At 36.1% G+C, this 26,528-nt stretch overlaps 3 protein-coding genes across 3 annotated transcripts; all 3 read right to left on the minus strand.

Annotated features, from left to right (window-relative positions):
• Positions 1-89: 89 nt before the first annotated feature.
• On the minus strand, positions 90-1,884 carry BNAA07G31010D. Its single transcript, XM_013794200.3, has 7 exons — positions 1,628-1,884; positions 1,480-1,549; positions 1,276-1,343; positions 1,115-1,176; positions 950-1,031; positions 633-866; positions 90-557 (listed from the first exon to the last, which is right to left on the minus strand). The coding sequence occupies exons 1-7, from the start codon at positions 1,676-1,678 to the stop codon at positions 393-395; spliced, it is 732 nt and encodes a 243-aa protein (XP_013649654.1). The 5' UTR covers positions 1,679-1,884; the 3' UTR covers positions 90-392.
• A 285-nt stretch (positions 1,885-2,169) lies between these two features.
• On the minus strand, positions 2,170-9,831 carry LOC106354294 (probable serine/threonine-protein kinase SIS8). Its single transcript, XM_013794202.3, has 13 exons — positions 8,825-9,831; positions 8,180-8,620; positions 7,996-8,099; positions 4,384-5,480; positions 4,252-4,292; positions 4,028-4,096; positions 3,832-3,932; positions 3,619-3,697; positions 3,433-3,531; positions 3,296-3,364; positions 3,150-3,199; positions 2,879-3,055; positions 2,170-2,713 (listed from the first exon to the last, which is right to left on the minus strand). Exons 1-13 carry the CDS (start codon positions 9,266-9,268, stop codon positions 2,575-2,577), a joined length of 2,910 nt encoding a protein of 969 aa, XP_013649656.1. The 5' UTR covers positions 9,269-9,831; the 3' UTR covers positions 2,170-2,574.
• Positions 9,832-21,342: 11,511 nt separating this feature from the next.
• LOC106354295 (alpha-dioxygenase 2) lies at positions 21,343-24,650 on the minus strand. The gene is made up of 9 exons (XM_013794203.3): positions 24,456-24,650; positions 24,070-24,330; positions 23,512-23,661; positions 23,247-23,377; positions 22,947-23,160; positions 22,489-22,862; positions 22,194-22,396; positions 21,870-22,113; positions 21,343-21,777 (listed from the first exon to the last, which is right to left on the minus strand). The coding sequence occupies exons 1-9, from the start codon at positions 24,546-24,548 to the stop codon at positions 21,552-21,554; spliced, it is 1,896 nt and encodes a 631-aa protein (XP_013649657.2). The 5' UTR covers positions 24,549-24,650; the 3' UTR covers positions 21,343-21,551.
• Between the last annotated feature and the right edge of the window lie 1,878 nt (positions 24,651-26,528).

Below are 26,528 nucleotides of genomic sequence, written 5' to 3' on the forward strand. Positions count from 1 at the left end.
TTGTATCTTCATTATCTACACTACCAAACTCTGCAGGTACGTGTGAGGTGCTAGCACTATTTTCTTATATATTTGCAAACTCTACGAACTAATTAACTAGTTAAGTAATTATGAAGTAAAACCGACTCAAACTTGTATATCTGTACATGAGACGTAAGGCATGGTGTATGTCAATTTATCTTAGCATATACACATATACACAGATAAGATCTGGCAGTGAAACACGTGAAATATCACTTTCGTAGTTCAAATAATGGTACAATCATCTGATGTCTCCATCTCACCACTTAAAATCGGTTGACAGATTTCGTTTTTCCTTTAGTCATGTAACTTGCATTCAACTAAAGGATGCTAATTTGCGCCTAGACCGATTCAACTCAGCCATATGAGATTCATAAAATGGTCTCAAGTAGTGAAAGAGAGAGAACCTCAAGTAATGGTATGCCGCTGACGAATAGAAGTAACAAGGTGAGAAAGACTGGTCCCATTACGACAAGATACTCAGCACCTTCTAGAACAGGCGATGCAGCCACAAAGATTCCCCACCAAAGTAACATCTGATCACAATATCCCATTTATACATTTAACCCAAAAAAATCAAAATTTCTTTATTATATTATCGAAATACTAACCTCACCAAAGTAGTTTGGATGTCTTGAATACTTCCACAAACCAGCATCACACCATTTACCTCTGTTCTCTGGAGCGTTTTTAAAAGAGAGCTTCTGTTGATCAGCTGCAGCTTCAATCAAGAAACCGAAACCCCACATTGTCCACCCGATAACATCTGCGGGTTTAAGAGATCCTCCACCATCACTAGCGTTAACGACGGTTAGAGGTAAGCTCACGGTCCAAACCCACACGGCCTTTGCCATGGAATAAAACAAAGAATTAAAAGTTTAAACTGGCTGTTAAGTAGAGAGAGCAAAGGTTTTAATAAGGTTTTTACCTGAAAAGTCCAGAAAATTATTAATTTCACCAAGTTTTGACGCATTTCGTCAAAGCGTCGATCTTCTCCCCATTGCAAGATTCTAAACCGACAAAGAGTGTGTGTTTATGGTATAATGATGAGAGAAGTAAAGAAACAGTATATAAAGTGGTCTTGGTAGAGAACCTCATTAGAAGAAATGTTCCCAAGCGAAGACCCCATACCACAACTAGCAGTGTCAGGACTACCTGTTGTGAGGGGAGACAAAGAAATCAAATACTAGTAAACAGAAGAAACTCAAAACATGTAAGAAAAACAGATATCATAGGAGAAGTGATGAGACTCACCTGGCGAAAATGCCACGTGGCGTTAAGAACGAGAGTGAGTACAGCAAGTATAACGAAGTTTGTGCTACCTGAAAACATATAGAGTTAGAAATGAAAAAACTAAATCTTGACTCCCACGTAACAAAAATATTGGAGGAAGCCTCTCTCTATAGAATCAAACAGTGAACAGACGCAGACAGAGCAGTATGGGAATGAAGGTTGTACCTGCAAAGTCAGTGACTTGATCGATCTTGAAAAGAGCAGTGATTACGAAGAATATGAACTGGTAAACCACCTGCACATCATGAAATCAGACTAGAACACATCAGTAAAACACCAAATCGGATATGAATGAAGAGAACAGAGTAATTACGGTAACAATGGCAGTGAGAGCCAGGAAATGCGAATCTAGCACCGTTCCCATTCTATCCAACGAGAAAAAAATGTAAAGAAAAAAAAAAGAAGAAAAATGGATAGAAGAGAAGCGATTCGTTATCCTCTTTTAAGAAAAGTCGCCGTTTTTTTTAACATTGTGTGGCTGCGAACAAAACAGCGTGCCGTTTTTTTTTTTACTTATCAGCAGTACACCAGAAAAGACTAGCTTTCATTGACCTCTCAGAACATACACTCTGTCCCTTAACATCGCTAATGACTTCTTCTTCTTCTTCTTCTTGTCTTTGCTTCCAAATCTGTCGATAAACACTTGTTATGTTCCATGTATTTGTCTCTTTACTCCAAGCCTTGGAGTAGCTCCACTTCCAACTTGTAATCATAGTGTACGTGACACAGTCCAAAGTCCATACACAAAGAAGCTTAAGTTTGTGATGAATGTACATCAATCAAAATACGTTCGTATGCTTTCCTAAAGATTACATAACCAAAATGCATTGAGGCACATATGAACTATGAAAACTATAAGACAGAGGGAGTTCTCACTTCTCAAACTATTTTTTTTTGTCTACGAGTTTACAATGATATATCATATAATCAAATAACCATTCTTTTGGTTCTCTCCCTTTTTTACAGCTTCAATTTTTGTAAAAAAAAAAAAACAGAGGAAATTTACGCATGAACATAATTCACAGGCAAACACACACACACACCACGCGAGAATGATGTCCTTCACCCTCCCCCTCTTCAATCTTCCATGAATTTGATTTTAATAGCTCTACCCACAAGCTGTGTGAAAAACGCACTGAAGCTGAACCAAAAAACCAGAAAAAAAAAAAAGAAGCAGCAAAAATCTGTAGCTCTTCTCTTCATATTTCCTTTAAACAGTCAAAGAAAAGATTTGCCACTTTGGTCTTTCTTCTTCTGTTATCAATCTTTTTGTTCCTGTTCAGTTGATAATGAAGAAGAACTGGGGACTGGTCTTGGGATGTTGGAACCTGTTGCAGGTCTCTGTAGCTTCTTTAGAGTAACCATAATCTCTGCAAAACTTGGCCTCAACTTTGAATCCCTAATAAACAAAACAAAAAAAGCCACTAGATATATCAGCCAAATCATAAGAGGAAGAAACTATAAGAAGGCGTCAAAGATTCAAGACTATGTTAATTGAGACATGGTCTAGTGAAAGCATGTGTGTTTAAGCATTACTACTTTCAGAATATATATAAATACTCACGTTTGCCAGCATTTACTAATGAGTTCTGCAATTGCTGGATCCACAAAGTCTGGAATGTCAAGACGTCGATGCTGAAACCCAACTGCCCCAACAACTTGCATCGCGTTCATCCTCCCCCATGGTTGCTGTAACGTAAAGAGTTCCCACAGAATCACACCGTAGCTGTATACATCGCACCTGTTTCAGGTATAATTTTCCCCTGACGGTTAAGCCTACTTCTTAAAAAGGGAACTTAGAAGAATTTTGATGAGCAGAGGAAACAAAACCATACTTCTCATCAGCAGGTTCGTTTCTAAGCACTTCTGGAGCCATCCATTCAGCCTGAAAGACCATAGATTCAAGCCTAACTTCGATTAACAAACAGACAATTAAGATAACTGCAACATGGGAGAAGGTAACTTCCTTCTAGAAGCTTACAGTGCCTGCTGTTGACTTTGAAGAGAGGTATGTGCTGTTTTTCATTCTAGACAACCCGAAGTCGCACACCTGATATATAATAATACGTCAGATATAAGATTATCTAATAGATACAAATTTATGAGGACAATGCTAACCTTCACAACCCAGTTTTTGTCAACTAGAAGGTTGGGGGACTTGAGATCACGATGGACAATCATAGGACTACAGCTATGCAAATAGTTCATTCCACGAGCCTGAAAGATAATTGAAAGAATGGATTAGTTATATACATATGACAGAGATTTAAAAGTCTAAGAATGAAAGAGAAAAAGAGTAAATACAGCATCAAGGGCCATCCTCAGACGCCTCCTCTCGTCTAACTGGTTATTAGGCCGATGGATTAACCTATACAAGCTCCCTCTGCACAAGTATGAGACAAATAAGAAAAATCACAACCAGAACAGAAGCTTTAAAGGTGACAAAAAAATAGTTTCTATGAAGAGAATCATTTAGTATCAGATTATTATATACTCCAAAGATCATAGTAGTATTACCTAGGAAGAAACTCTGTGATAATTGAGAGATTCGGTGGACGGGTCACAGCTCCCATGAAGAGAACAATGTTGGGGTGTCTAAGCTTTTTCATGATTTGGACCTTTAATCACATTCAAATGATAAAATGTTCTTATAACATGGGTTTGACATAGAACTGTAAACAAGGAACAGCAGCTAGAAATAAAAGGCTCGTACCTCACTTCTGAACTCCTCCAATGCTTCTCCTGTAAGATCTTGATCAAGGAACTTCTTGGCAGCCACTTCCTACCAAGTCCAAGAGTTTCAACAACATGGAACTCAAACTACGGAATTGCTTTAAGTATTTCTTCATCCACTTCTATTCAGAAACCTTAATATTTATAGCATTCCATAAAATTTAATTCATAGTAATAAACTGAAAATCAAATAATACTACTCACAGTCCCGTGCCAATCTCCTCGATACACTTCTCCATAAGATCCTGTATCAATAGAGGTAAACGATTTAGTTTTTTATTGGTAAAGTTAATTACACCAAAGTAGATAACAACAGATGATAGATAAGTCAGGTACCGAGTCCAATACGTTCTCCCAAAGTAATCTCTTCCCACAAAATCTCACAGTCAGAGACATCATCAAGCGTCCCATCAGACTTTGAACTTTCCTCGCCAGTGGATCTGTCAGATACTCTGTCACCTCCTGAGTTTGGCTCATGAGGAGAGTCCCCACTTCCTTGAGGCTCATGTCCACCGGAACCAGCATCTCCATCGCTGTTCGACCCTAACTCAAGATGCCTGGACACGGCTGCAGCTGTTGCAACAACTGCTGCAGCAGTGGCCGTGGCGGCAGCTGCAGCAGGAAGCTCCAAGGTGGAGGACTCTGTGTTTGCAGTCTTGGCGGCAGCAGCAGCAACCATCGAAGATGCAACCACAGCCGCTGCAGCTACAGCAGCAGGTACGGTTCTGGCGTATTCTGTAGAAGATGCTTCGGAATGTGAAGAATCAGACTGACTAACAACTTTGCCATGATCATGTTGCTGATCATGTGTATCTGCTTTAGAGTGAAGTCTTGGTAATGGAGGCAAAAACCGCACTGGACCAAGATCGTTTTGGTGTCTTCCTTGCTGAGCTGTCTCTTTCTCTTTCTTGGCTTCAGTCAGGTTTTTTATTTCGACGGTTGCATCCAGTTGCTGGGGATAGACTTCGGAGAATAAATTGGGGGGAGCTACAACTCCGCTTTCAAGCAATACATCGTGAAGCTTCTGAGCCAACCGTGGATTCTCTTTGGCAGCGTCAATCATGTACTGTGAAACGTCTTTGACTTTCATCCTCCTCGCAGCTGGGGAGCTCACACCTTCAGTCCAAGAAGGTGATCTCATATGTGTGAAAGAATGAATAGGCCTGCTAGAGAGGTTTTGAACTGGAGGAGCCTTTTCAACTTTCGCCACATCTTCCTTGGAACTTTTGGTACTAGAACTATGTTCCCCTGGGGGAAACTCTATATTCTCTTGAAATGAACTTTCAATCCCATTGGTGGAAGAAGCATCATGAAATGAATCATTGTCCCCAGGACTAGTGGAGCAGACAGGTTCGTCATAGTCTATTTGTAGTCCAGCTGCATCAGCTGGAATAAGCGTACCGGGATCTCCCATAAGATCAACAATGTACTCCCTGAAATCACCAATAGTATTGCATAAACTCAAAATTTTCTTTCATAAAGCCTCAGTACATACCTATCTAATCTATTAAGAGGGGAGTACAAAATTAGATTACCCTTTAGTTTAACCATTTATTTACAATGGCATGCCATTGAAATATTTATTGAACTATGTTTGTTTTTTCCTAATTTAAATTATAGATACTAGAGATTTTTTCCGCGCTTCGCGCGGATTGTGTCTTATAAATTTATTTTATTTATAATATTATTTGTCGGTTTGTTTCTTTTACATTAATTTTTTGTTTTTCCAATGTTAGTTTTTCTTAATTTAAATTTATATGTTTATAGTTTTTCTTTTTTCTGGTTGTAGATGGAGAATTATATTTTTTATTGATGGTTTTTGTATGTGACATAAACTTTTTGAAATTTTAAAATAATGTTATATATAGTACAATTAACACATTAAAGAAGAGAAACATATTTAAGCACATTTTATACAGGTTTTATATACATAATTTTAAACATTATATATGTATATATTATAAGTTTGAAACATGTAAATGCTTTCTAAAGTTAAATACTTGTTCTGAGTTTACATAACTTATCGAAAGTTTTATCTTTTTTAAATTTAAATCACAGAAAAAATCAAAAAGTCAGTATAGATGAGTTTTCTTGGGCTTTTAAATCAACACTGAAAATTTACATGAATCATATAACAACAGTTTTATAAACAACTCGATAAAATTTGACCGAGCCAAAGATTTTCACACAATATGTTCTTTCTTCTTCAAATTGCGAAGAGCCTATAGGCACAAGAAAAAAATCATAATTTTTGTTTTCACTTATATAACATTTTTTTCCTTTACACACGGAATTTATTACACTGCTATAAGCAATTGAAAACTCTATTCATATAAGATTCACATCTATTCATTTTGACAAAGAAGAATTTTAGCCATCTTTAGTTTCAGAATGAATCAACTTCAGTCATATACACTATATTTTCTCTATGATTCAAACCTTACAATTTTAATATATGTGCAGATTTCCATGTGAAAAAACACGCACGCCATCTATCGTTCAACCTATTACTTTTTCCAAAGTAAACACTATAATCCTCGTTTGGTTAGCTCCACAAACTAATCTCTTTGGATCAGTGTAACCTTTCAGAAAATGATAATCTTAACATCTTACAAAAAAAACAACAAATATTGACTTATTTATATGAATATATATTATTTTAAATCATTATAGTGGACGAAGAAAGCACCATAATTTGTACAACAAATTTTCTTAGATTCACTTCTTCATATTCACCATTATACCATTTTAATTACATAATTTTATATGAGCTTCTTCACCTTTCCCGGTTATTTTCTCTTTATTTATAACTACAATATAAAGTTATAAACTATATATATATTATAAATTAATAATTTATTTACTCTTAAAGTAACAATTAAAAATAGAACATAATTCAATATAGATATATGATTCTATTAATAAATTAGCAGTTACAAATTTGAAATTTTTAGAAATATCAAAAGTTTTATATTAGTTAATTATCTTTTAAATGACATTTATTTTTAATTCTTTTTGGATGAGAATATTTTGGCTGAGGTGGATAGTCTCAAAAGCCTTGAATTTAGTCCTTTTTATATAGTAGGATCCTTAATCAAATCTTAACAAAAATAGATTTCCATAAACGTTTGAAAATATGGTTAAGGTTAAGAATAATGTAGAAATTTTTTTTAGGTATATAAAAATGAAAGCAAACAATCGCGAGTGCCTATTTAAAACATAGCACATGTACTTGATACTTAGGGCCTGACTGGTTTAATCGCAGCGGTTGCGGTTGCGGTTGCGGGAGTTTGCGGATGCGGGTGGTTGCGGTTTCTAGCGGTTTTAAGAGATTTGTACGACTGGTTATGCGGTTAGAAATTTGTGCGTTTGCGGGATACTTATGACTGGTTAACTACCAAATGCAGCAGCAGTTAAATAATAAATTAACAATATTTACATTTTATACAATTATAAAAATATCAAAAATAATAATATTATAATAAATATAAAATTTATATTTAGAAAGTTATAGTTTAAATTTTTTAAAAATATAGAAAATATTTTTATTTTAAAGTTTTATAATATTAATTAAAATTTAATTGATATATTTTAGCATTTTTATAATTTCAGTTTAATTTTTTTATTGAATTTTTTTATTTTTGTATTTATATTGTTTTGGAAAAAAAATAATTTTTTTTTATCCTCCCGCAAACGCCCGCAACCGCAAACGCTAGCTGGAACCAGCTTTTGAATTTATGAGGTTCAGAGCGATTTGGAGCGATTTGGAGCGGTTTAGAGCGGTTTGAGCGATTGTTGCAAAACGCCAGCAACCGCTACCAACCGCAAAAGCTGCGTTTGCGGGTGGTAGCGGGAAAACCAGTCATACCCTTAATCTATACCACAGTACCAAACCTATACATAAGTGTTGAATCTATACATAATACCTGAAGTTAGTGTGATGATTACCTGCCATCATCGGTCTTAATATAGTTCATTGCGACATCTTCAGAACCTGTATATTGCTGTCCTTTGACTATCCGACAAGGAACACCAACGCTATCACACAAAACCTACAAAATTTCAAACAAAGAAAGAGTGAGATAATGGAATTGGATCACAATCTGAATAGTGATGAGTCTCTTGTTATTACTTTGAATAACAAGGCACGGTGACGAGCCAATCCAATAGTTAGAGAGCCAAGAGGCAACACCATGCTCCCAAGAGTTGCTTTCAAACTGTAACTAAGACTCCTCCAAGCTCTCAACATACTATCCGGATCAACAACAGGCCCACCCATGTAATCACCAACCAAAACAGCAAGCTTCCTCACCAGCTCGCTGTTCACAAAGCTAGACGAAGAAACAGACTCCGTCTTCGCCGCAATATCAATACCCATCTGCTCAACTCTCAACAGATTATAATCCCCACTCCTGTTCACAAGAACAGCTTCCCACGTCACACCGTCAGACACAGGCGTCCCTTGAAGATCAAGCAAAGGAGGAATCTTTTCCGCTGAGGAAGCATTCAACACTCCGTACAAGTCGTAAAAACCATCCAAGATCTTGTCATCATAGCCAAGACAATTGTAATTCTGTAAATGCAAAACAGAGAAAAGCAGAGAACTTTAAGTAGAAAACGAAGAAACAGAGCAAAGCAGAGAACTTTAAGTAGAAAAATGAAGAAACAGAGGAAAGCAGAGAACTTTAAGTAGAAAATGAAGAAATAGAGAGGAAAGTTTAAACCTTTAAGTAAAAAAACGAAGAAAAGGAGTTAAAGTTTTGATTTTGAGACTAACCCAGTAGCGATAAGCGACGAGTTCAGCTGGGGAGTTGTCAGGAGCGCAAGAGCCTAAGCTGAACTGCTTCATAGCTTCGATCTGAGCAGCTTCGGGATCCTCTCTAGCGCTTAGCTCTAAAGCCAACTGTATCTGATACTCTTCTTCAACCTCTGGATCCTCCTTGGAGTCTTGCTGCTGCTCATCATCGCCACCGTTAGTAGCATTGAGTGAGTTAGGTGGGCTTGGGCTTTTTCTGTGGCCAACGGAGCTTAGCCAGTTGGATAAACCGGAAAAGGGTTTGACTTCGGGGCTCTGGTGGTGAGGTGATGATGATACATCGCTTGACTTATTGGTTGGAATCGATGATCCGTCGGCGGCTTCGTCGGGTTGATTGGGAGTGATGTGGAGTTTTTTAAGAAAGCTCTTCATGTTCATCTTCATGCTCCGAACGCTATCGGGCATTTGAAACACCACCACCCGGGAGATCCCGAGTTCGATTCCCCCGATCAACGACTAGTCAAATCCCTATTTTTCTTGAACGAACGGCACAGCACAGAGGTTGGTGGAGAGGAGCTTGTGAGAACCTCAGAAACTCTAAACAAACCCACACACAAAGGAATTGAATTTTCGCAGCCACTCTTTTTCGATAAATCACGATTTTTTTTTTTGTTTTAAAGCACACCAAAACCCACTCAAAGGAATTAAAAGCAACAAAAAAAAAAGAGAAAAAATGAATAATAGTGACAAATTCTCCGTACAATGAACCTCTCTAATTCTCTCCTCTCCTTTCACCAACTTGTATATCTCCTTGTCAAAAGAAGGGAAAAATAACTTGTCTCTCTCGTTTTCACTCCACTTTCTTTTTCTCTCTGTCTATTGAGCTTCACGACAAATAAGTGGAGAGTGGCAAAAATTAATTTTTTTTTAAATGAAAGAGAGATATATACTTACTGTGACATGCAAAAAAAAAAGAGAGAGAAAGAAGAGGCGTATCTTTTTCAAACAGCTGAGTGCGTGAACCTGAAAAGATGAGGAAGAAAAAGATAGAACGGGATGGTACTTAAATTGCACAAAGACAGGCTTCACATTAATTGTGGCATATAAAACGGTTGCCTTTTCTTTCTATATAAACACACTACTAGAGAATCTACACCGATTTTGTTTCTCATTACAGTCATTCCTACACGGCTACACCTATATTTTTCATGAAGTTTTTTGAAGTACAAATTGTATGAAATAATAAGGATCCGTTAGACTATTTTGAAGGTATTTCAATGAGTTTTCATCATTACAAAAAGTAAAATAAAAATAAAAATGAAAGAGAAGGAAATGGGTTTCTAGAAAATTTTAAAATGTTTGTTTTGGATCTTCTAGTATTCTTTTGAGCATAAAGGAATAATAACCCATTAATGTCACAGCAAAATTAACGCCTATAACTTTCCATATTGAGAATGACTAGAAATTGGCTTTATTGTTTAATAAGCTGTCAATTCCGAGGGAAAAAAAAACAAAATGAAAAGAGAATTTAACTCTGAATATTCGCATGAAAAGATAACTATGTTATTATGCACGTGAGAAAATATACTATAAAGTCTATAAGGCACTGTCTTGCAGGATATTATTGAATTCGATTAATTAGTGAGTTAAGTATTCGTTGGTTTATTCTATAACAACGCTGCCGTTTGTAAAAGCCCTAACAACTTCTTTTTTTTGTTCAACAAGCCCTAACAACTATTAATTGATATTTAGCATATCGCTCGATCAAAATCTTTATCAGACAATATATATAGTATATTAGTATATATATATATATATAGAGATAGTGTGTGTGTGTGCCAGCATAGTAGCTTTTCATAGATAATTTTCTTGCTCCATACTCACTTATTTTTGAAGTTGTATAGAATGAACTTTAGTAGTATACTTTAAAGTTTTATTTAAAGTTTAAAACATAAACTACATAAAACTCTGTGCCCGAGATATGCCCACGTCGTCCATTACTTATGTAGTGCTGACAAGTTAATGTATAGTGAACACATCAAATTTGATTAGTCTATTCTATCTAATGGTTACAAGTTACAACAAAAGTAGAGATCTCTGCCGCTATGTATCTGTTGATCATGTCAAAATATGGACGACCACACGTTTGCATGTGTGGTATAAGCAACTAGTCAATCATTGTATCCAACGTGAGCTGTGAGCCAGTAGTCGGCCACACATTTACTTCACATTTTATTATTTCCGGAATTTCTATACAGAATATTTCTAAATTATTTCGGCTCAGCTCATTGTATCCACACGATTGACGATTGTGAGGTTTCAGAAACCAACATTTAAGTCTATGTATAGAGAGTTTGCATTGTTTTGTTTCCACCATATACTCTCTGCTGAAAACTTTAAGATTGTAACTTTTATAACATCTACTTTGCCAAAAATTTAACAAGGATTATGACATACGGACAACATGAACTAGTACAACAACTAAATTACATATCCTGGTCTAAGTTTAGAGACATAAATAATTGAAGAATTTTTTACTAGAATAGATACGATAAAAACACTAGTTTGTAATACCGTGGTTTTATATATATTCATCTCATCCTCAAATGTAAAAATCACCTGATTATAAGTTATCTCCCTTTAAATTTATTTTACAGTTTACACTTTACATTTATTACTTTAATAGAAATTTGTATTTCAATAGAAAAAGGGGGAAATAATTGTATAGTTTAAATGTTGAAGGGTAGTTGGCCAACAATTAAATTTTGGGCGGCTTGAGTTTTGTTCAAAAACTTAAAAAAGTATTTTGATTGACAAAAGATTCGTTTTGCTCGAATAATTCGCCCACTCCTTATATTACACGTCACCACTCAACTCCCTGATTACAAATTCATTGTTTTATTTATTATACAGAAACGCAAGCCAACAACCAAAAGCTTATAAGTGTGAAAATTCGAGTATGTTGGCTTACGTACGTGAGATATGAACAGAGAGTATTACTGAGAAAAGCTACTGAAAGGGAAAATAATAATAAGTGGTTATTTACTAAAATACTAAACGTTGATGTTTAATTTTAGCGAATTAAGATACGTTTACATAGTAGTTAACCTTGCGTGTGATTGTTCAGACTAAAAACGAAGGTAAAACCGTAAAAGAACATTCGTTTTGGAACGGGTTTGACTAATTTTGACTGCAGTGAATAGTAGTGGTATAGTGGTGACTTAAGCCACGTCATAATTATCCAATCTAAAAAAGGCAATCTTTTTTGTTTGCCTAAATAAAGATACTAAAAAAAGTTGGTGCATTCTAATTGGTGATAGCCACACATTTTTTGGGTGCTGGGACCACTTCCTCACCTATCACTTCTCTCCTCTTCCGCTCTCTCTCTCTCTAAACTTTTCTTCCCCCTTGCTAAGAAAGTAGAAAACATTAAATATCATTGACAACTTATAAACTATGTTTATAAGGTGGTGCCATGGTGGATTAGGAATTTATGATGTCACACCTTTTTTTGTCATCTGATTTTTTTATAGACTAGCTTAAACCATCAATCCAAAATGACAACGATCAGTGTGACATACATGATGTCATACTACATCTACATTCTTTCAAAAAAATGTAACAAAATGCATGAATTATGTAGACAAATTGATAATATTAAAAAGTTTATTAACGCTGTTTGTAGCCTTATTCATTAATAAGAAGTTTTAAGCAGGGTGCATACATGGCAATATAAGGAGCATTTGTCAATTAAGAGCATGATCAATACATTGTGCTGCTACTACTAGCTAGACGTAAACAAAGTCAGAGATAAACCCATTCTATGTCTGATAAACGTAAAAGATAAACATAAGAGCATCTAATACATAGTGCTGCTGCTATACCACTACAAGAAAACAGCGGTATTCTGACGGACGATCCGACGGAAAATGAATTCCTCGGAATATACCGAGGCATTTCCGAGGCAATTCCGAGGAAATACAAAATTTTGCTTCTTCGGAATTCCGTCGGAATATTCCGACGGAATTCCGAGGAAAACACATTTCGTCGGAATATTCCGACGGAATACCGAGGAAACTAGTATTCCTCGGAAAAAACCGATGAATTCCGAGGAAATATTATAGACGTTAGAGAGCCGTTGGAGAGCCGTTGGGGGATTTTAAAAATTCCGAGGAAATTCCGACGAACTAGCCGTTTGCATCGGAATTCCGTCGGAATTTCCTCGGACCGTCGGCAGGATTTCACCTATAAATACAAGCACCCCTCTTCCTCTTCATTCACACCATATCTTCATCCTCCCTCTCACTTTCTTTACACACGAATTTGATTCATAAAAAACATGTCTTCTTCCAATTATTTTCGTTCTTGGATCGATCGACCTCATTTGGATCCGAACACGAGATTGCTTACGGAAGAATACCAACAAGGTATAACCGAATTCATGGGGTTAGTTCACCGACAACCGGAAGCAAAAACAGGTATGTTAAGATGTCCTTGCTCTAATTGTAAAAATAAAAAAGTTATTAAAGAATGGGATGTTTGGACTCATTTATATTTGAGTGGGTTTACACGAAGTTACAAAATTTGGTATCATCATGGAGAAACTGATTATGAACTTGGTAGTACTAGCGAACCTCAGCCACCGGTTAGATTAGAAGATCCAATTAGAACGGATGTAGATTACGGTGTAGGTACTGAGCAGATGGTAAATGATCATTTTAGAGGGGAAGATTTACCCAATGCCGAAGCTAGGAGATTTTATGATATGTTGGATGCTGGAAAGCAACCATTGTACGAAGGTTGCAGAGATGGTCATTCAGCTTTATCATCTGCTACAAGATTGATGGGCATTAAGACGGATTATAATTTGGCTGAAGACTGTGTGGATGCGATTGCTGATTATGTAAAAGGTATTCTACCTGAAGATAATGTAGCTCCTGGCTCATACTACGAGGTTCAGAAACTCGTAGCTGGTCTTGGTTTATCGTATCAGGTAATAGATGTATGCAGAGACAACTGCATGATTTATTGGAGGGCGGATGAACAGCGGGTTTCATGCAAATTTTGTGGGAAGCCTCGTTATAAAGATACGAGTGGAAGAATTCCAGTACCATATAAAAGGATGTGGTATTTGCCTTTGACGGAAAGGTTGCAGAGGCTGTATCTGTCTGAACGCACAGCGCAACCAATGAGATGGCATGCGGAGCACTCAACAGATGGTGAGATCAGACATCCTTCAGATGCAAAAGCGTGGAAGCATTTCCAATCAAAGTATCCCGACTTTGCGTATGAGAGAAGAAATGTCTACCTTGGATTATGTACTGATGGTTTCAGCCCGTTTGGCAAGAGTGGAAGACAGTATTCTCTATGGCCAGTCATTCTTACACCATACAACCTACCCCCAAACTTGTGCTTGCGACGAGAGTTTTTGTTCCTCTCGATTCTCGTTCCCGGACCAGAGCATCCTAAGAGATCACTTGATGTGTTTCTTCAGCCACTAATATATGAGTTGCAACAACTATGGACTCAAGGTGCTGAAACATACGATGTTTCGTATAAAGAAAACTTTCAAATGCGGGCAGTACTAATGTGGACAATAAGTGATTTTCCAGCATATGGTATGTTATCTGGATGGACAACGCATGGAAGGCTATCATGTCCATATTGTCAAGATAACACTGATGCTTTCCAACTAAAACACGGAAGGAAAACGTGTTGGTTTGACTGTCACAGGAGATTTCTACCACCAGATCATCCATATCGTAGAAGTAGGAATTTGTTTACGAAGAACAAGAGGGTGTTTGACAGTCCACCTCCGGAAATTCGTGGGAAAGATTTGAAGACACAACTTAGAGATTTTGGTGCAGAAAGAACGCCAGACGTCGGTGGACATGAGCATTTTCCGGTAGATGGTGTTGGAAACCTACATAACTGGCACAAAAAAAGTATTTTTTGGGATCTGCCATACTGGGAGGATCATCTACTAAGGCATAATTTAGATGTCATGCATATCGAGAAGAACTTTTTTGACAACCTGATGAACACGATCCTTAATGTTCAAGGTAAAACAAAGGATAATTTGAAGTCAAGACTGGATTTAGTCGATATATGTGCTCGTTCAGAACTTCATGTTGATGAGAGTGGTAGGGCTCCTTTTCCCATATACCGACTTGATGCAGCGGGAAAGGATGCGTTCTTTGATTGGATTTCAAACGATGTGGAATTTCCAGACGGTTACGCATCTAATTTGCGTAACTGTATCGACAGAAAGGAAGGAAAGTTTACTGGCTTGAAAAGCCATGATTGCCATGTAATGATGCAGCGTCTCCTTCCGTTTGCCTTCAAGGAACTATTACCACGAAATGTTCATGAAGCAATTGCAGGGATAAGTGGTTTCTTCCGCGATTTATGCACAAGATCAGTGACTCTTGAAGGTATTGAAAATTTGAAGACTAACATAGCTGTGATTCAGTGCAACCTTGAGAAGATATTTCCTCCCTCATTTTTTGATGTTATGGAGCATCTTGTTATTCACCTGGTAAGAGAATTGGAGCTTGGTGGTCCTGTGCAGTATAGATGGATGTATCTGTATGAGCGGTATATGTTCCATTTGAAGAAGATGGTGAAAAATTTAAGTAGGGTGGAAGGGTCTATAGTCGCACAGATGATCAATGAAGAAACTTCAAACTTTGCCGAGTACTACTTTCCAGCAGAAGTTCAGACCAAAAACAGAAGACCTGCTCGGCATGATGATAGAGGCGAACGGGCAACATATCATTGGAAGGTTCCAGACATTTTCACAGACGTTGGACGACTTAGCGGAAAACCAAAAGACCGTCGACTTACTGATCAGGAGCGCAGTCATTTGCAAACATATTTACTCACCAACTGCGAAGATGTTCTTCAATATGAAAGGATTTTCATGGCAGAAAAGCGGTTAGAATATAGATACGCCACAGAGGACGAACTAGAAGAAATGAAGCAGAGAGAATTTGGTGGATGGATGTTTACCTATGTGAGTGATGGTTTGGCCAGAGGTGAAACATTTGACGATTGGATACGCGAGATGGTCGTTGGACCAAACTTTGTTGTGAAGTCATATCCGAGATTTTGTACTCGAGGATATGCATTCACAACTCAGAAGAGGAGACGTTCGAGTACGACTTACGATGCTGGTGTTTGTTCTGCATCAGGAGATGATGTATACTACGGACACATAAATGAGATTTTGGAAATCAAGTATTTGGGCATGGTTGGATTGCGCTGTACTGTTTTCTATTGTGACTGGCACGACAACACTCCAGATCGAGGTGTGAGAACAGATGCATTTGGTGTTACATCAGTAAATTCAAGACGGAAGCTGCAATATTATGATCCTTTCATTCTTGCTTCTCAGGCCGATCAGGTTTGTTATATCAAGTACCCCCGGGTAAGGAACAGAGATGATCCATGGGTTACTGTTACAAGACTCAACCCGAGAGGCCGAGTTCAGGGAAGTTCTGAGCTGGAAGACCCACTACAACCAAGCACATCCGGCAACTTAAGTGCAGCAGAAGATTTAGGTGGAGTTGGCCTTGTAGTCGATTTAACTGACTTCGGAGAAGAAGCCGCCGTTCACGAAGAGGATGAACCAGTGATTGGAGAGTTTCACCAAGATCCAGATTCAGATTCATCTGGTGATGACGACTCGGAAGAAGACTAGCCTCGACCTTTTTTTTTTTTTTTTTTAAAGGAAAATTTCGAGGAAATTCCGAGGACAGATAGGTTTTCCTCGGAATTTCCTCGGAATAGATCTTCTCGATTGAAAACCCCAAGTTCCTCGGAATTCTGTCGGAAAATTCCGAGGAAATTCCGAGGAACTCTTTATGTTTGTCGGAATTTCCTCGGAAAATACCGAGGAAATTCCGAGGAGATGGGGATTTGATTATAGATTCTTTTTCCTCGGAATCTCCTCGGTATATTCCGAGGAAATTCCGACGAACATAAGGATTTCCTCGGAATCTCCTCGGTATATTCCGAGGAAAATCCGAGGAACTGGGGGTTTTAAATCGAAAACAACGTTTTACGGATTGAATAACACGTATATAACCTTCATTAAGTGTCATAACCAGATTATGATGTTTGGAACTATGAACTTTGGTGTTTTATCCAATAACAAACACTTTTACGATTGCATGAACGAAAACCACACAACGTAAGAGAAACACTTATACACTTTAATAAACGGTAAAGGGAATACTTAGAATTATTTTTGAAATTGTGTTATTTCATGGTTTATGATCATCTATACAAAGAATCCTCAATGGTATGCATTATAATTGTATAAGAAATGAAATACGGCGAAAATAATCGATGTTTTAAAACCCCAAACCCTGGTTCCTCAGAATTTCCTCGGAGATTACCGAGGGTATTCCGAGGAAACTGGATTCGTCGGAATATTTTCATCTAACCGGGTAAACGAAGCCGCCAAATATTTCGGGAAAATTGAATCATAGAATTCCGAGGAAATTCCGACGGAAGTATAAAATATTTCCGAGGAAATTCCGACGGATATTTTCCGTCGGACGCCTCATAAGATTAGGGCGAGCCCGATCTTCTTCCCCATTTCTCTCTTTCTCTCCGCGCCGCTGCACATCTCCTCTCGCGATTCCGGCGATTTCCGGCGATTCCACCGTTCTCTCTCCCGTTTTTCCGGCGATTCTCCCCTAATCCTCCCCCATAATCATGTAAGAACCCTATCCCACTCTTTTAGGTTAGATTTGTATGGTTTTTAAGTAGATTTGATGATTTTGGAATGAGATTTATAGATTTTGTTAGGGTGAATGGTAGATTTGTGTAAAATGGAGTTTGATTATGTATTTCACTTGATTTGAATTTTTTTTTTAGTTTTTATCAATTTTGTGGTTATAAAAATCGAATTTGAAATTATATATATATATTGAAAACGTTTTTTGTATATAAAATCTATTTTTGCATTTTAAATTCATTTATAAATTTATTAAACATTTTTAAAATCTATAAAACTTTTTTTAAGATTAAAAATCATTTATATAATATTTAAAAACATTTTTTTTGTATTTTATATGTAAAATATAAATTTATATATTTATTAAACATTTTTAAAATTTTTAAACTATTTTTTATTTATTAAAACTTTTTTTGTAATTAAAAATGATTTATAAATTTATTAAACATTTTTAAAATCTATAAAACTTTTTTAAGATTAAAAATCATTTATATAATATTTAAAAACATTTTTTTTGTATTTTATATGTAAAATATAAATTTATATATTTATTAAACATTTTTAAAATTTTAAAGTATTTTTTATTTATTAAAACTTTTTTATTAATTATTAAACTATTTATATTTTTGTGATTAAAAACTATGTTTTTAAACTATTTTTAATTTAAACTGTTTTTTTTAATTAAAATTATTAGAACTAATTTTTAAATATGTTTTTTTTTAATTTACAGGTCTAATGATGATCAGATCCGGCCTCGCCAGCGTCGTAGCCGGGGTGGTATGGGGAGCCAGTCTCGGGGTTCTTCCAGCCATGTTCAGGATTCCGTTTCGCCCCACAGCTCATACCAAACATCTCCCTCTCCATTACTCGCTCCTGCTGCTCCCTCTCCCGCTGCTGCACCCGCTCCTGGTCCCGCTGCTGCACCTGGTCCTCTGGGAGTGATGAGGGTTGCGGAGTTGGTTCGACAGCCCGGTCGTGACCATCTTCCCTATCTCACTGAGTATCCACATGGACATGGTCAAACATGGTAATTTAAACTTTTATTTTTTAAACTATTTTTAATTTTTAAACTATTTTTTTATTAATAATTTATTTTTTTTGTTAGGTTCAACCGATCCGGGAACGGGATCAGCGCATGGATCAACCGTATGATGTACTCGGCCCTCGACAGCGGACATCCGACTTTCACTCACTTCCCTGTCGAGAAGCAGCATCTGTGGTTTCAGCAGTTTGCGGTAAGTATTCTAATTTTTAAATTATATTTTTTATATTATTAAAACTATTTTTTGTAATTATTAAACTATTTTCTATATTTATTAGACATTTTAAATATTATTAAAACTTATTTTTGTAATTATTAAACTAATTTATATATTTATTAGACATTTTAAATATTATTAAAACTTATTTTTGTAATTATTAAATTATTTTTTTAATTATTAAACTATTTTTTATTTATTAAAACGACGATTTTTGTAATTTTTAAACTATTATATTTTTGTGCTTAAAAACTATTTTTAAACTATTTCAGCAAGAATTCAACTGGAATGCCGATGATACGCTCTCTATCTATCACCATTTTGTCCATAAAGTTATGGACAACTATGGGAAGCAGATGTACGAGTGGAAGAAGAAGTGGGAAGTAAACAAGGTAGTTTTTAATTTATTAACAATTTTTAATTTATTAAACTATTTTTAAAATTATTAAACTTTTTTTTTTAAATTAAAAGGTCCCAAAGTCGATGAACGGCACGGTCTGGAAGGAGTTGTGTGCGCATTGGGATAAAGAAGAGACGAAAGAAACTTCTTCCACCAACTCCAACAACCGCAGGAGCGACCGTAAAGGAAAGGGCATCTACAAGCATAACTTGGGTGCTCAATCTATTGCCACTCTGGCGGATCGCATGGTAAGCTCAACCGCTTTTTCTTCAATTATTTAAGTTTCAGAATTTTATTTTTTTTGCATTTTCAAATCTCTAATGTTTGTCTAATTTATTTTTTTTCAAGGCGGAAGAAAATGAAGGCCACCCAGTTGATGATCTCGCCCTTATGAAAAGGGCGTATACCAACAAGAAGACCGGCCAGATTGATGATGGTCTTGTGAGGGACGTGGTCGACCTGGTCCAGACTCAGGTGTATGACGAAGTGTCTCAGCTTCAAACCGATGATGACGATTCGACGGCCTCGACCAACTTGTCTCGGGTTCGAATCAACGAAATCGTTGAATCGGTAAGTTTTTTTTTTAAAAGTTCAATTTAATTATTTCTTGATTTTTATTTTATCATCAATTTAAATTATCTTAACTTCGTTTTATTTATATTTCAGTCGGTTCCAAAGAAAAAGGGACGTTTGGTCGGTTTGGGTCGTCGCTCCCGGTCGGCTGCTCCTTCTTCTGCACCACATGCGTATGTTGATCCAGAAGTTCTTACGGCTCAGCTGAAGGACAAGGATGATCGGATATCTGCGTTGGAGGCTCAGATGGCAGCTCAACAGGCGGGCTATGAGACCCAGAAGAGGCTGAACGAGCAGATGATGGACATGATGAAGAGGATGTACCCGAACGAGACGTTCCCGAACATTCAAGACCCGTAGTTTTTTTTTTTCCAAAAACTCTGAATGTTTTATTTAAATTTGAATATTATCTACTATGTTTTATTTTATGTTTTATTCAATTTTAATTTTAAATTTTAAAAATTTTAATTTTTTTCCAAAAAAAAATAATTTTTTAAAAAAATAAATTTTTTAAAAAAATAATTTTTTTCAAAATTCCGAGGGAATGGAGGTCCTCGGATAATTCCGAGGAACTTTTATCCCTCGGTAAATTCCGACGAACATTAAGTTCCTCGGAATTGTCTGAGGGAAAGGATTCCTCGGAATTTTCCGAGAAACTCAATTCCCTCGGAAAATTCCGAGGGAAGAAAGTTCCTCGGAATTTTCCGAGGAACAAATGTTCCTCGGAATTTTCCGAGGAACAAATGTTCCTCGGAATTTTCCGAGGAACTTTCTTCCCTCGGAATTTTCCGATAAATATTCCGAGAAATATTTCGTCGAAACTTCCGAGGATTGGACCATCGGAATTCCTTCGGTATTTTCCGAGGAACCTTCCGACGAACATTGTGTCCTCGGAGTTTCCTCGGAATTTTGTTTCCTCGGAATTCCGTCGGAAAATTCCGACGGAATTCCGAGGAATTATGAATTTCCGAGGAGTTATTTCCGAGGACTTTTTTCGTCGGTATGTCCTCGGAATAACGTTATTCCGACGACATACCGACGATTTTTTCCCTCAGTATCCCGATGTTTTCTTGTAGTGTACTACTAATGTCATAGATCGTATCCATGATAAAATTAACAACATTATAACCACATAATATAGATCTTGAAAAATACTTCAATCCAATTGAATTTGTAAGCCAAGAAGTCAACTTTTAAACGAATGTGTCTGGGCAGCTCATGATTTTTCTAACAATCGTGTGGTGTGTGACATGCATAAAACTCGGATCACCATTGCCCTTAAATTCATCTAGAAGATCATATTGTTAGCTTATAAATAGCTTCATAAGCAGCGTTTGCTTTCTGTTTTATTTAATTTGTATAATCACCTTCTGTTGACGACCATAAAAAGATCACCGTCTTAAACTAAAGTTTAAGCAAAATACAAACTACGCATATAAATGCAGCAACTCGTTTTCTTGTAAATACGATTCTTCCAATTTATAAACTAGTCTTTTATCATTATATACTCAGCCATGTTCAAACATAGTTATATATGTGTTGTAATATCTGAGGGTGGAAATAAAAAGAGAAAAACTGTTGTAATTATATTAAAGTTCTAGAACCAGAAATTGGGGCGTTTGATTTATTTATGACTAAAACTCTTCTACTCATATGATTTTTATTCATATATACTAACTCCAAATTCCCCAGCAAAAAAATATATATATACCAAAGGAAAGAACCAACCACATGACACTTATACACATGTCTCACGCAGCATCTAACAGCTTATGGCGCGGACCGTAGGTACAAAGGAAGCCATTTGGTTGGGTCAGAATCTGAGCTCCAGACAGAGAAAGCGCTCGTACATCTCATCCACTGGTTGGTTAAGTTCGGGAAGTGTCGGTCTATTACATCCTTTAAAGTCTCTGTTGTATTAACCCATTGCAACCCTTCTTTAGTATACGTCTTCTCATTGAAATTCGTCGTGAAAAACCTATCTGCCTCCAACCTCCTAATTATCATTTACCAAAAGTGAAGTGAGTCTAGTTACTTGTTATGCACGAAAAGCCTTTGTTTTGATAAAAGTAGTATAATTCTATAAACCTGGAGGCTACGAGTAGGAAGATGAAGAAAGCTGTTTCACTAATGGCGAATCCTTTGATCTTCTTCTCAGCATGCAACCCCACGTTTAAGTCAAGCTTCTCTATATCGTCTCCGTACACTTCCCTTAAAGCCTCGATAGCTTCTTTGTCATCTGTCAGATCCTCCCATTTCTTTATCGGACTCATCAGCAGATTCTTTCTGAACTCGTTGTATCGAGGAACTCCTCTCTCTCGATCTCTATAAACTGAGGAAAAAATAAATCAATTGGTCAGAGAATTGGTGACAGAGAAGGAGAAGAAGAAGTTAGAATTTGGTTTAACTTACTCTCCAAGGCAGCCATATCTATTAGGTCAGGTCTATCTTCTCCATCGATGTCTTGCGCCACAAGGCTCCTCATCCAATTAGGGTAATTCCACAATGTCAATGCACCACAAGATTGGTGTCCCATTGAAACTAGTAACTGCTCAAACCCGATTTTCGAACCTTTTTTCCCGCTTTCTTTCCCAATCAGTTCAGTCATCGGTACCCTGTTGAAAACATTCTTTCTAGATTAACAAAAACTGCAGTTGGACCGGACTAAACAGTGTATCAAAACATTCGATGTGTGACTGTGTCTTACTCTCGTTCTATTTTAGGGTTTGCTTTATCTACTTTCTCAGGACTCATGTCTCGGAGGATAAGTGTGTCTGGTAGAAGACAATGCATCCTATAGACACTAACGAACTCTTCGGTCAGAGAATAAGGAACTCCATGCTCTTTCGGTTTCTTCAGACCAACTAATCCGCTAAGTATTGGACCAAATCTTGCACCAATCGTGTCTTTCACTTTCTTCCCTAAAAAGCCATACCAATTGATTCTCATTCCAGCAGTTAGTGTGTCTGTCTTCAAGAGTTCTATTGTCCAATCTATTGTGTGAACCTTAGCGATAACTGCTGATGTCACCAATCTCGCAGTCCGGTAGAGTTTTTCATCATCAAAATCTGGATACTTTTCCTGGAAAAGAGAGTTAAAAATTTAGTGTTGTTCTGTATAAAGAAAGGTTTCTTGCCAGACAAGAAAGACAAGAACCTAACTTACTTTGAACATTTCACAAACAGAGTTGTGTTCTTTGACAAAGAGGGCTTGCAACAGAGAGAAACCTGACCAGCTGTTTCTTATATCACCGGAGATTGGAACACCTCTTTCGTCTCGCTCCAACAAACCATCCCCGGAGATTCTTAGCTTCCCGTCCTTGAAAACTCTTACTCTTCTCATTCCAGCCTCATCATTTCCATATATTACACTCCCGTCCCTATTTCCAAAAGTTTTTCATAAAATTGAACTCATTAAACAACAATTAAGCAGTGATGAAGCATTGATTTGAAAGCAAATACGTACCACCATGGGGTTCTAGTGTTGACAGAACCAGATTTGTGATGATCACCGGATAGTTCTTTCTTGGTTCTGAAGAACTTAAATGACTTCAACGGACATCCACTTGCTACTTCTTCTGGAGCCTTAAGCTCAATCTAGTTGAGGTTTTCAAATGGTAATTAATATATTTAATTTAAGTTTTAGGAAAAAAAAAAAACTAAAGTTGAGGGGGGAGGGGGAGAAAAGTAATGTTGAGTAATCAAGGGATTAGGTTCAAAAGAATAAAAACCTGGTGGGTGTCTTCTAAATGATCAACCCAATCATGGATCATGAACTGAATCCACGAACAAGCTATCACGTTGAATTGGTCCCCGTTGTCTATAAATCTTTTTCTAGCTAGCAACTTTGTAGCCACCACACTTGGATGTGGATCCAAAATCTGTAATAGTCAACCATCATAAGTTACATAAAACAAATTAGTAATGATTAACAAAAAATAATGTAATAATTCATAAAAAAAATAAGAACAGATCAGTTTCGTATATGAATTGCTAATCATGCAGGAAAAAAACACTTTCATAACAAACAAAAACTTTATCCCATAAAAAGATACATAAAGTTAAAGCAAAAGAAGATCAGACATCATGACTCTAACCACTAGTGAGTAGAGAGATAAGAAAGTGAAATGCGTCGCAAAGTTTGGTTCTACTGTTTCATCATTCATACAACTATTATCAATTCGATCGGCATATATATTTACAATTTGATCAAAACTACAAATACTTAACTACTGTTTCATTGCATGTTATGTAAATGTAATTGTGGATACGAGGAGAAAAAAACTTACGCCGTACTGAGAAGTACATGGAGGCATATTCCGGCCAATAAAGGTGCCTTGGCTACCGACAGAGTCATCGGAGGGATGGTTACACTTGCCATCAGCCGTGCGATAAGAGAACTCATCCGTGTCATAACGCTGACCGTTGATTCGACCAACATGTATCAGATTGTAACGTTGGTGTAGATGTCTCCGTATTCCCAAGTAAGCCACTCCCAGTAACACTGGAAACCTGTGCCATAATCCTAGCTTGTCCACTAAATGCACAATCTATATATATAAATAATTAAAAGAGCATCAAATTAATTATACAAATATAATTATTGATTTAATAGTTTTCCTAGAAGATGAATATGATTGCTCTTGTAACTAGACAGACAGATCGATGTACTTACATAGAACAAAAAGGAATCAAGGTAAGACATCTTGGAAACAACATGATGAAGCTCAGGATGAAGGAACCAGGAGGAAGGTGGATAGAAACCCATTTTCTGTTTTTTTTTTTAGCCTTTCAAATTATTATTATGTTTGTTTTTATGCTTTAGATGATAGTCACACAATTGTAATGCTTGTATTCACACGATTGCTCACAGTGTATTTATATAGACCCACACGCATATTCACATTTACATATATGTATATATGTAAATTGAAGAGTTTTTCTTGGGGTTTTTTTTCGTTAAAGATTTTTTTTTGATAATTTTCATTTTATTAAATAAGTCAAAACCGACTTGTCGTCGAGCATTGTGTTGACTAGGGAATGAATGGTTAAATATCAGATTAATTTATACAAAAACAGAATAGTATCTACAAATAAATGATTTATATTAATACTAATAGTGTAATCATGATCAATTGTTGATATGCATTCCCTATTTGATCAACCTTTCGTATCTTTCACTATTAGAATGGTTTCTACATATAGAAAAGGAGAATTTACTCGCTAATAAGTTAGGAATAAATTATTCATATCGTTATATAGGCTTATAGCACAGTGTGGCCATGGTCATTTCATGCATGCATTATTGTTTAACCACAAACACACACAAAAAGACATGGATTTGTATATTTCATTCTTTGTCAAACCTTCTTTATTTGGCATTATTATAATTGTTGTATAAAAAGCGAATATGATCAAAATTTAATTCGCATTGATATCAATAGTGTTGTGTCATATATTCGTAGTCAGTTCATGCACTATTGATACTAGATATCATCCGGCCATGGGATTTTAAAGATTTGAGAGAATTAATTTATATAAAAAGTTCTAAATATTGATTTGAAATATAGTTTTCCATATATATACGATTTGATATGCCTTTTTTTTTCTTACCACAACAATGATGTACTTATAAAGAATTTGATATATACATTACTAATTTATGAAAATGTAATTTGAAAAACACGTATGTATATATATGTAGATTTACTATGTTGAAACAATGCAATTAAAATTTGTAACGTTTTCTCATCTTTTTCAATAGCTAATATCAAGTTTCAGTGTCTATATGATAACCTTTCTATCACTTATGTAAAGCTCTCCTAGTTTGACTTATCTTCTAAATCTCAAATATATTTAAATGTGTTTCTAAGTATATAAATATTGTAAATACTAAGATTAGGCAATAGTTAAGTATTAGTCTACTGTATGCATTCTGTAAAAAGCATATGAAAACATTCATAGTAGAAGAGGTCGACGATAAAATCAAAGTTTTGGATAGTTATACAAAGATGTCAACTGTTTTTTTTTCTCGTTTTCTTAATGTATTGAAAAAATTGTTTGCGTTGTAGTGCTGCTCAAAATTCGAGAAATGAATTTAAGTTGGTCGCGTAACGACCACCTGTATCATTAATAAATACTTGTATTTTTAGTCACACGTAACCATTTTATAAAAGATTTGTTTGGTTATTACAGACGAAAAAAAAGAGAAAAGGTCTATATATGATTTTGTTTTCTTTAGTATTAGTTCAATCCTTATCTTAAACTTTAGGGATCAGATGAATCCTGGTTTTGAAATTTCTACTCTGATATTGAAACCTAGATATTTTTGTAGATGGGTTTCCCAATTACACAAGTTTTGTTGTTGTGTTGATGTTTACCATTTCAAAATAATTTATTATGCCCTTGATATTTATAAGTTTGATTTCCAGTTTTTCTACATCTATTTCCCGACTGAAAACATTAAAATACGCTATTCTCTTTCTGGTCTTGTAGTTTCTATACGTATCAAACTATCAGGGTTGGGGACAAAAAAATATATTTTATTTTTATTATTTGAATCAGTTGTGCTGATAACGAAATAAAAGCGTAACATACTACAGAGATCCAAATAAGTGACAACTACTTGCTACCACGTGGCTCTTCTATCCATCTAGGTCGAGAAGCTTGCCACGTATGAATATGGGTAAAGCACCGTCCAATCTATAAGAGCTTTTTGAGCAATTAACCATCGACCAACCTCTTTCTA

This window comes from Brassica napus, chromosome A7, assembly GCF_020379485.1.
Source record: "Brassica napus cultivar Da-Ae chromosome A7, Da-Ae, whole genome shotgun sequence".
Taxonomy (NCBI): Eukaryota; Viridiplantae; Streptophyta; class Magnoliopsida; order Brassicales; family Brassicaceae; genus Brassica; species Brassica napus.

Bases quoted from the DNA above. Each gene is read 5' to 3' on its own strand.
- LOC106354294 (XM_013794202.3), bottom strand. From the start codon at position 9,268: ATGCCCGATAGCGTTCGGAGCATGAAGATGAACATGAAGAGCTTTCTT. The intron at 4,097-4,251 runs GTGAGTAGTATT...TGGACTTGGTAG, and splicing joins GAGGAGATTGGCACGGGACT to GAAGTGGCTGCCAAGAAGTT. The intron at 2,714-2,878 runs GTGAGTATTTAT...TTTGTTTATTAG, and splicing joins ATTAGTAAATGCTGGCAAAC to GGATTCAAAGTTGAGGCCAA.
- LOC106354295 (XM_013794203.3), bottom strand. From the start codon at position 24,548: ATGGGTTTCTATCCACCTTCCTCCTGGTTCCTTCATCCTGAGCTTCAT. The intron at 22,114-22,193 runs GTAAGTTAAACC...TTTTTTCCTCAG, and splicing joins AGATATGGCTGCCTTGGAGA to TTTATAGAGATCGAGAGAGA. The intron at 21,778-21,869 runs GTTTATAGAATT...AATGATAATTAG, and splicing joins TTCCTACTCGTAGCCTCCAG to GAGGTTGGAGGCAGATAGGT.
- BNAA07G31010D (XM_013794200.3), bottom strand. From the start codon at position 1,678: ATGGGAACGGTGCTAGATTCGCATTTCCTGGCTCTCACTGCCATTGTT. The intron at 1,550-1,627 runs GTAATTACTCTG...CATGATGTGCAG, and splicing joins CTCTCACTGCCATTGTTACC to GTGGTTTACCAGTTCATATT. The intron at 1,177-1,275 runs GTGAGTCTCATC...CCCTCACAACAG, and splicing joins CCACGTGGCATTTTCGCCAG to GTAGTCCTGACACTGCTAGT.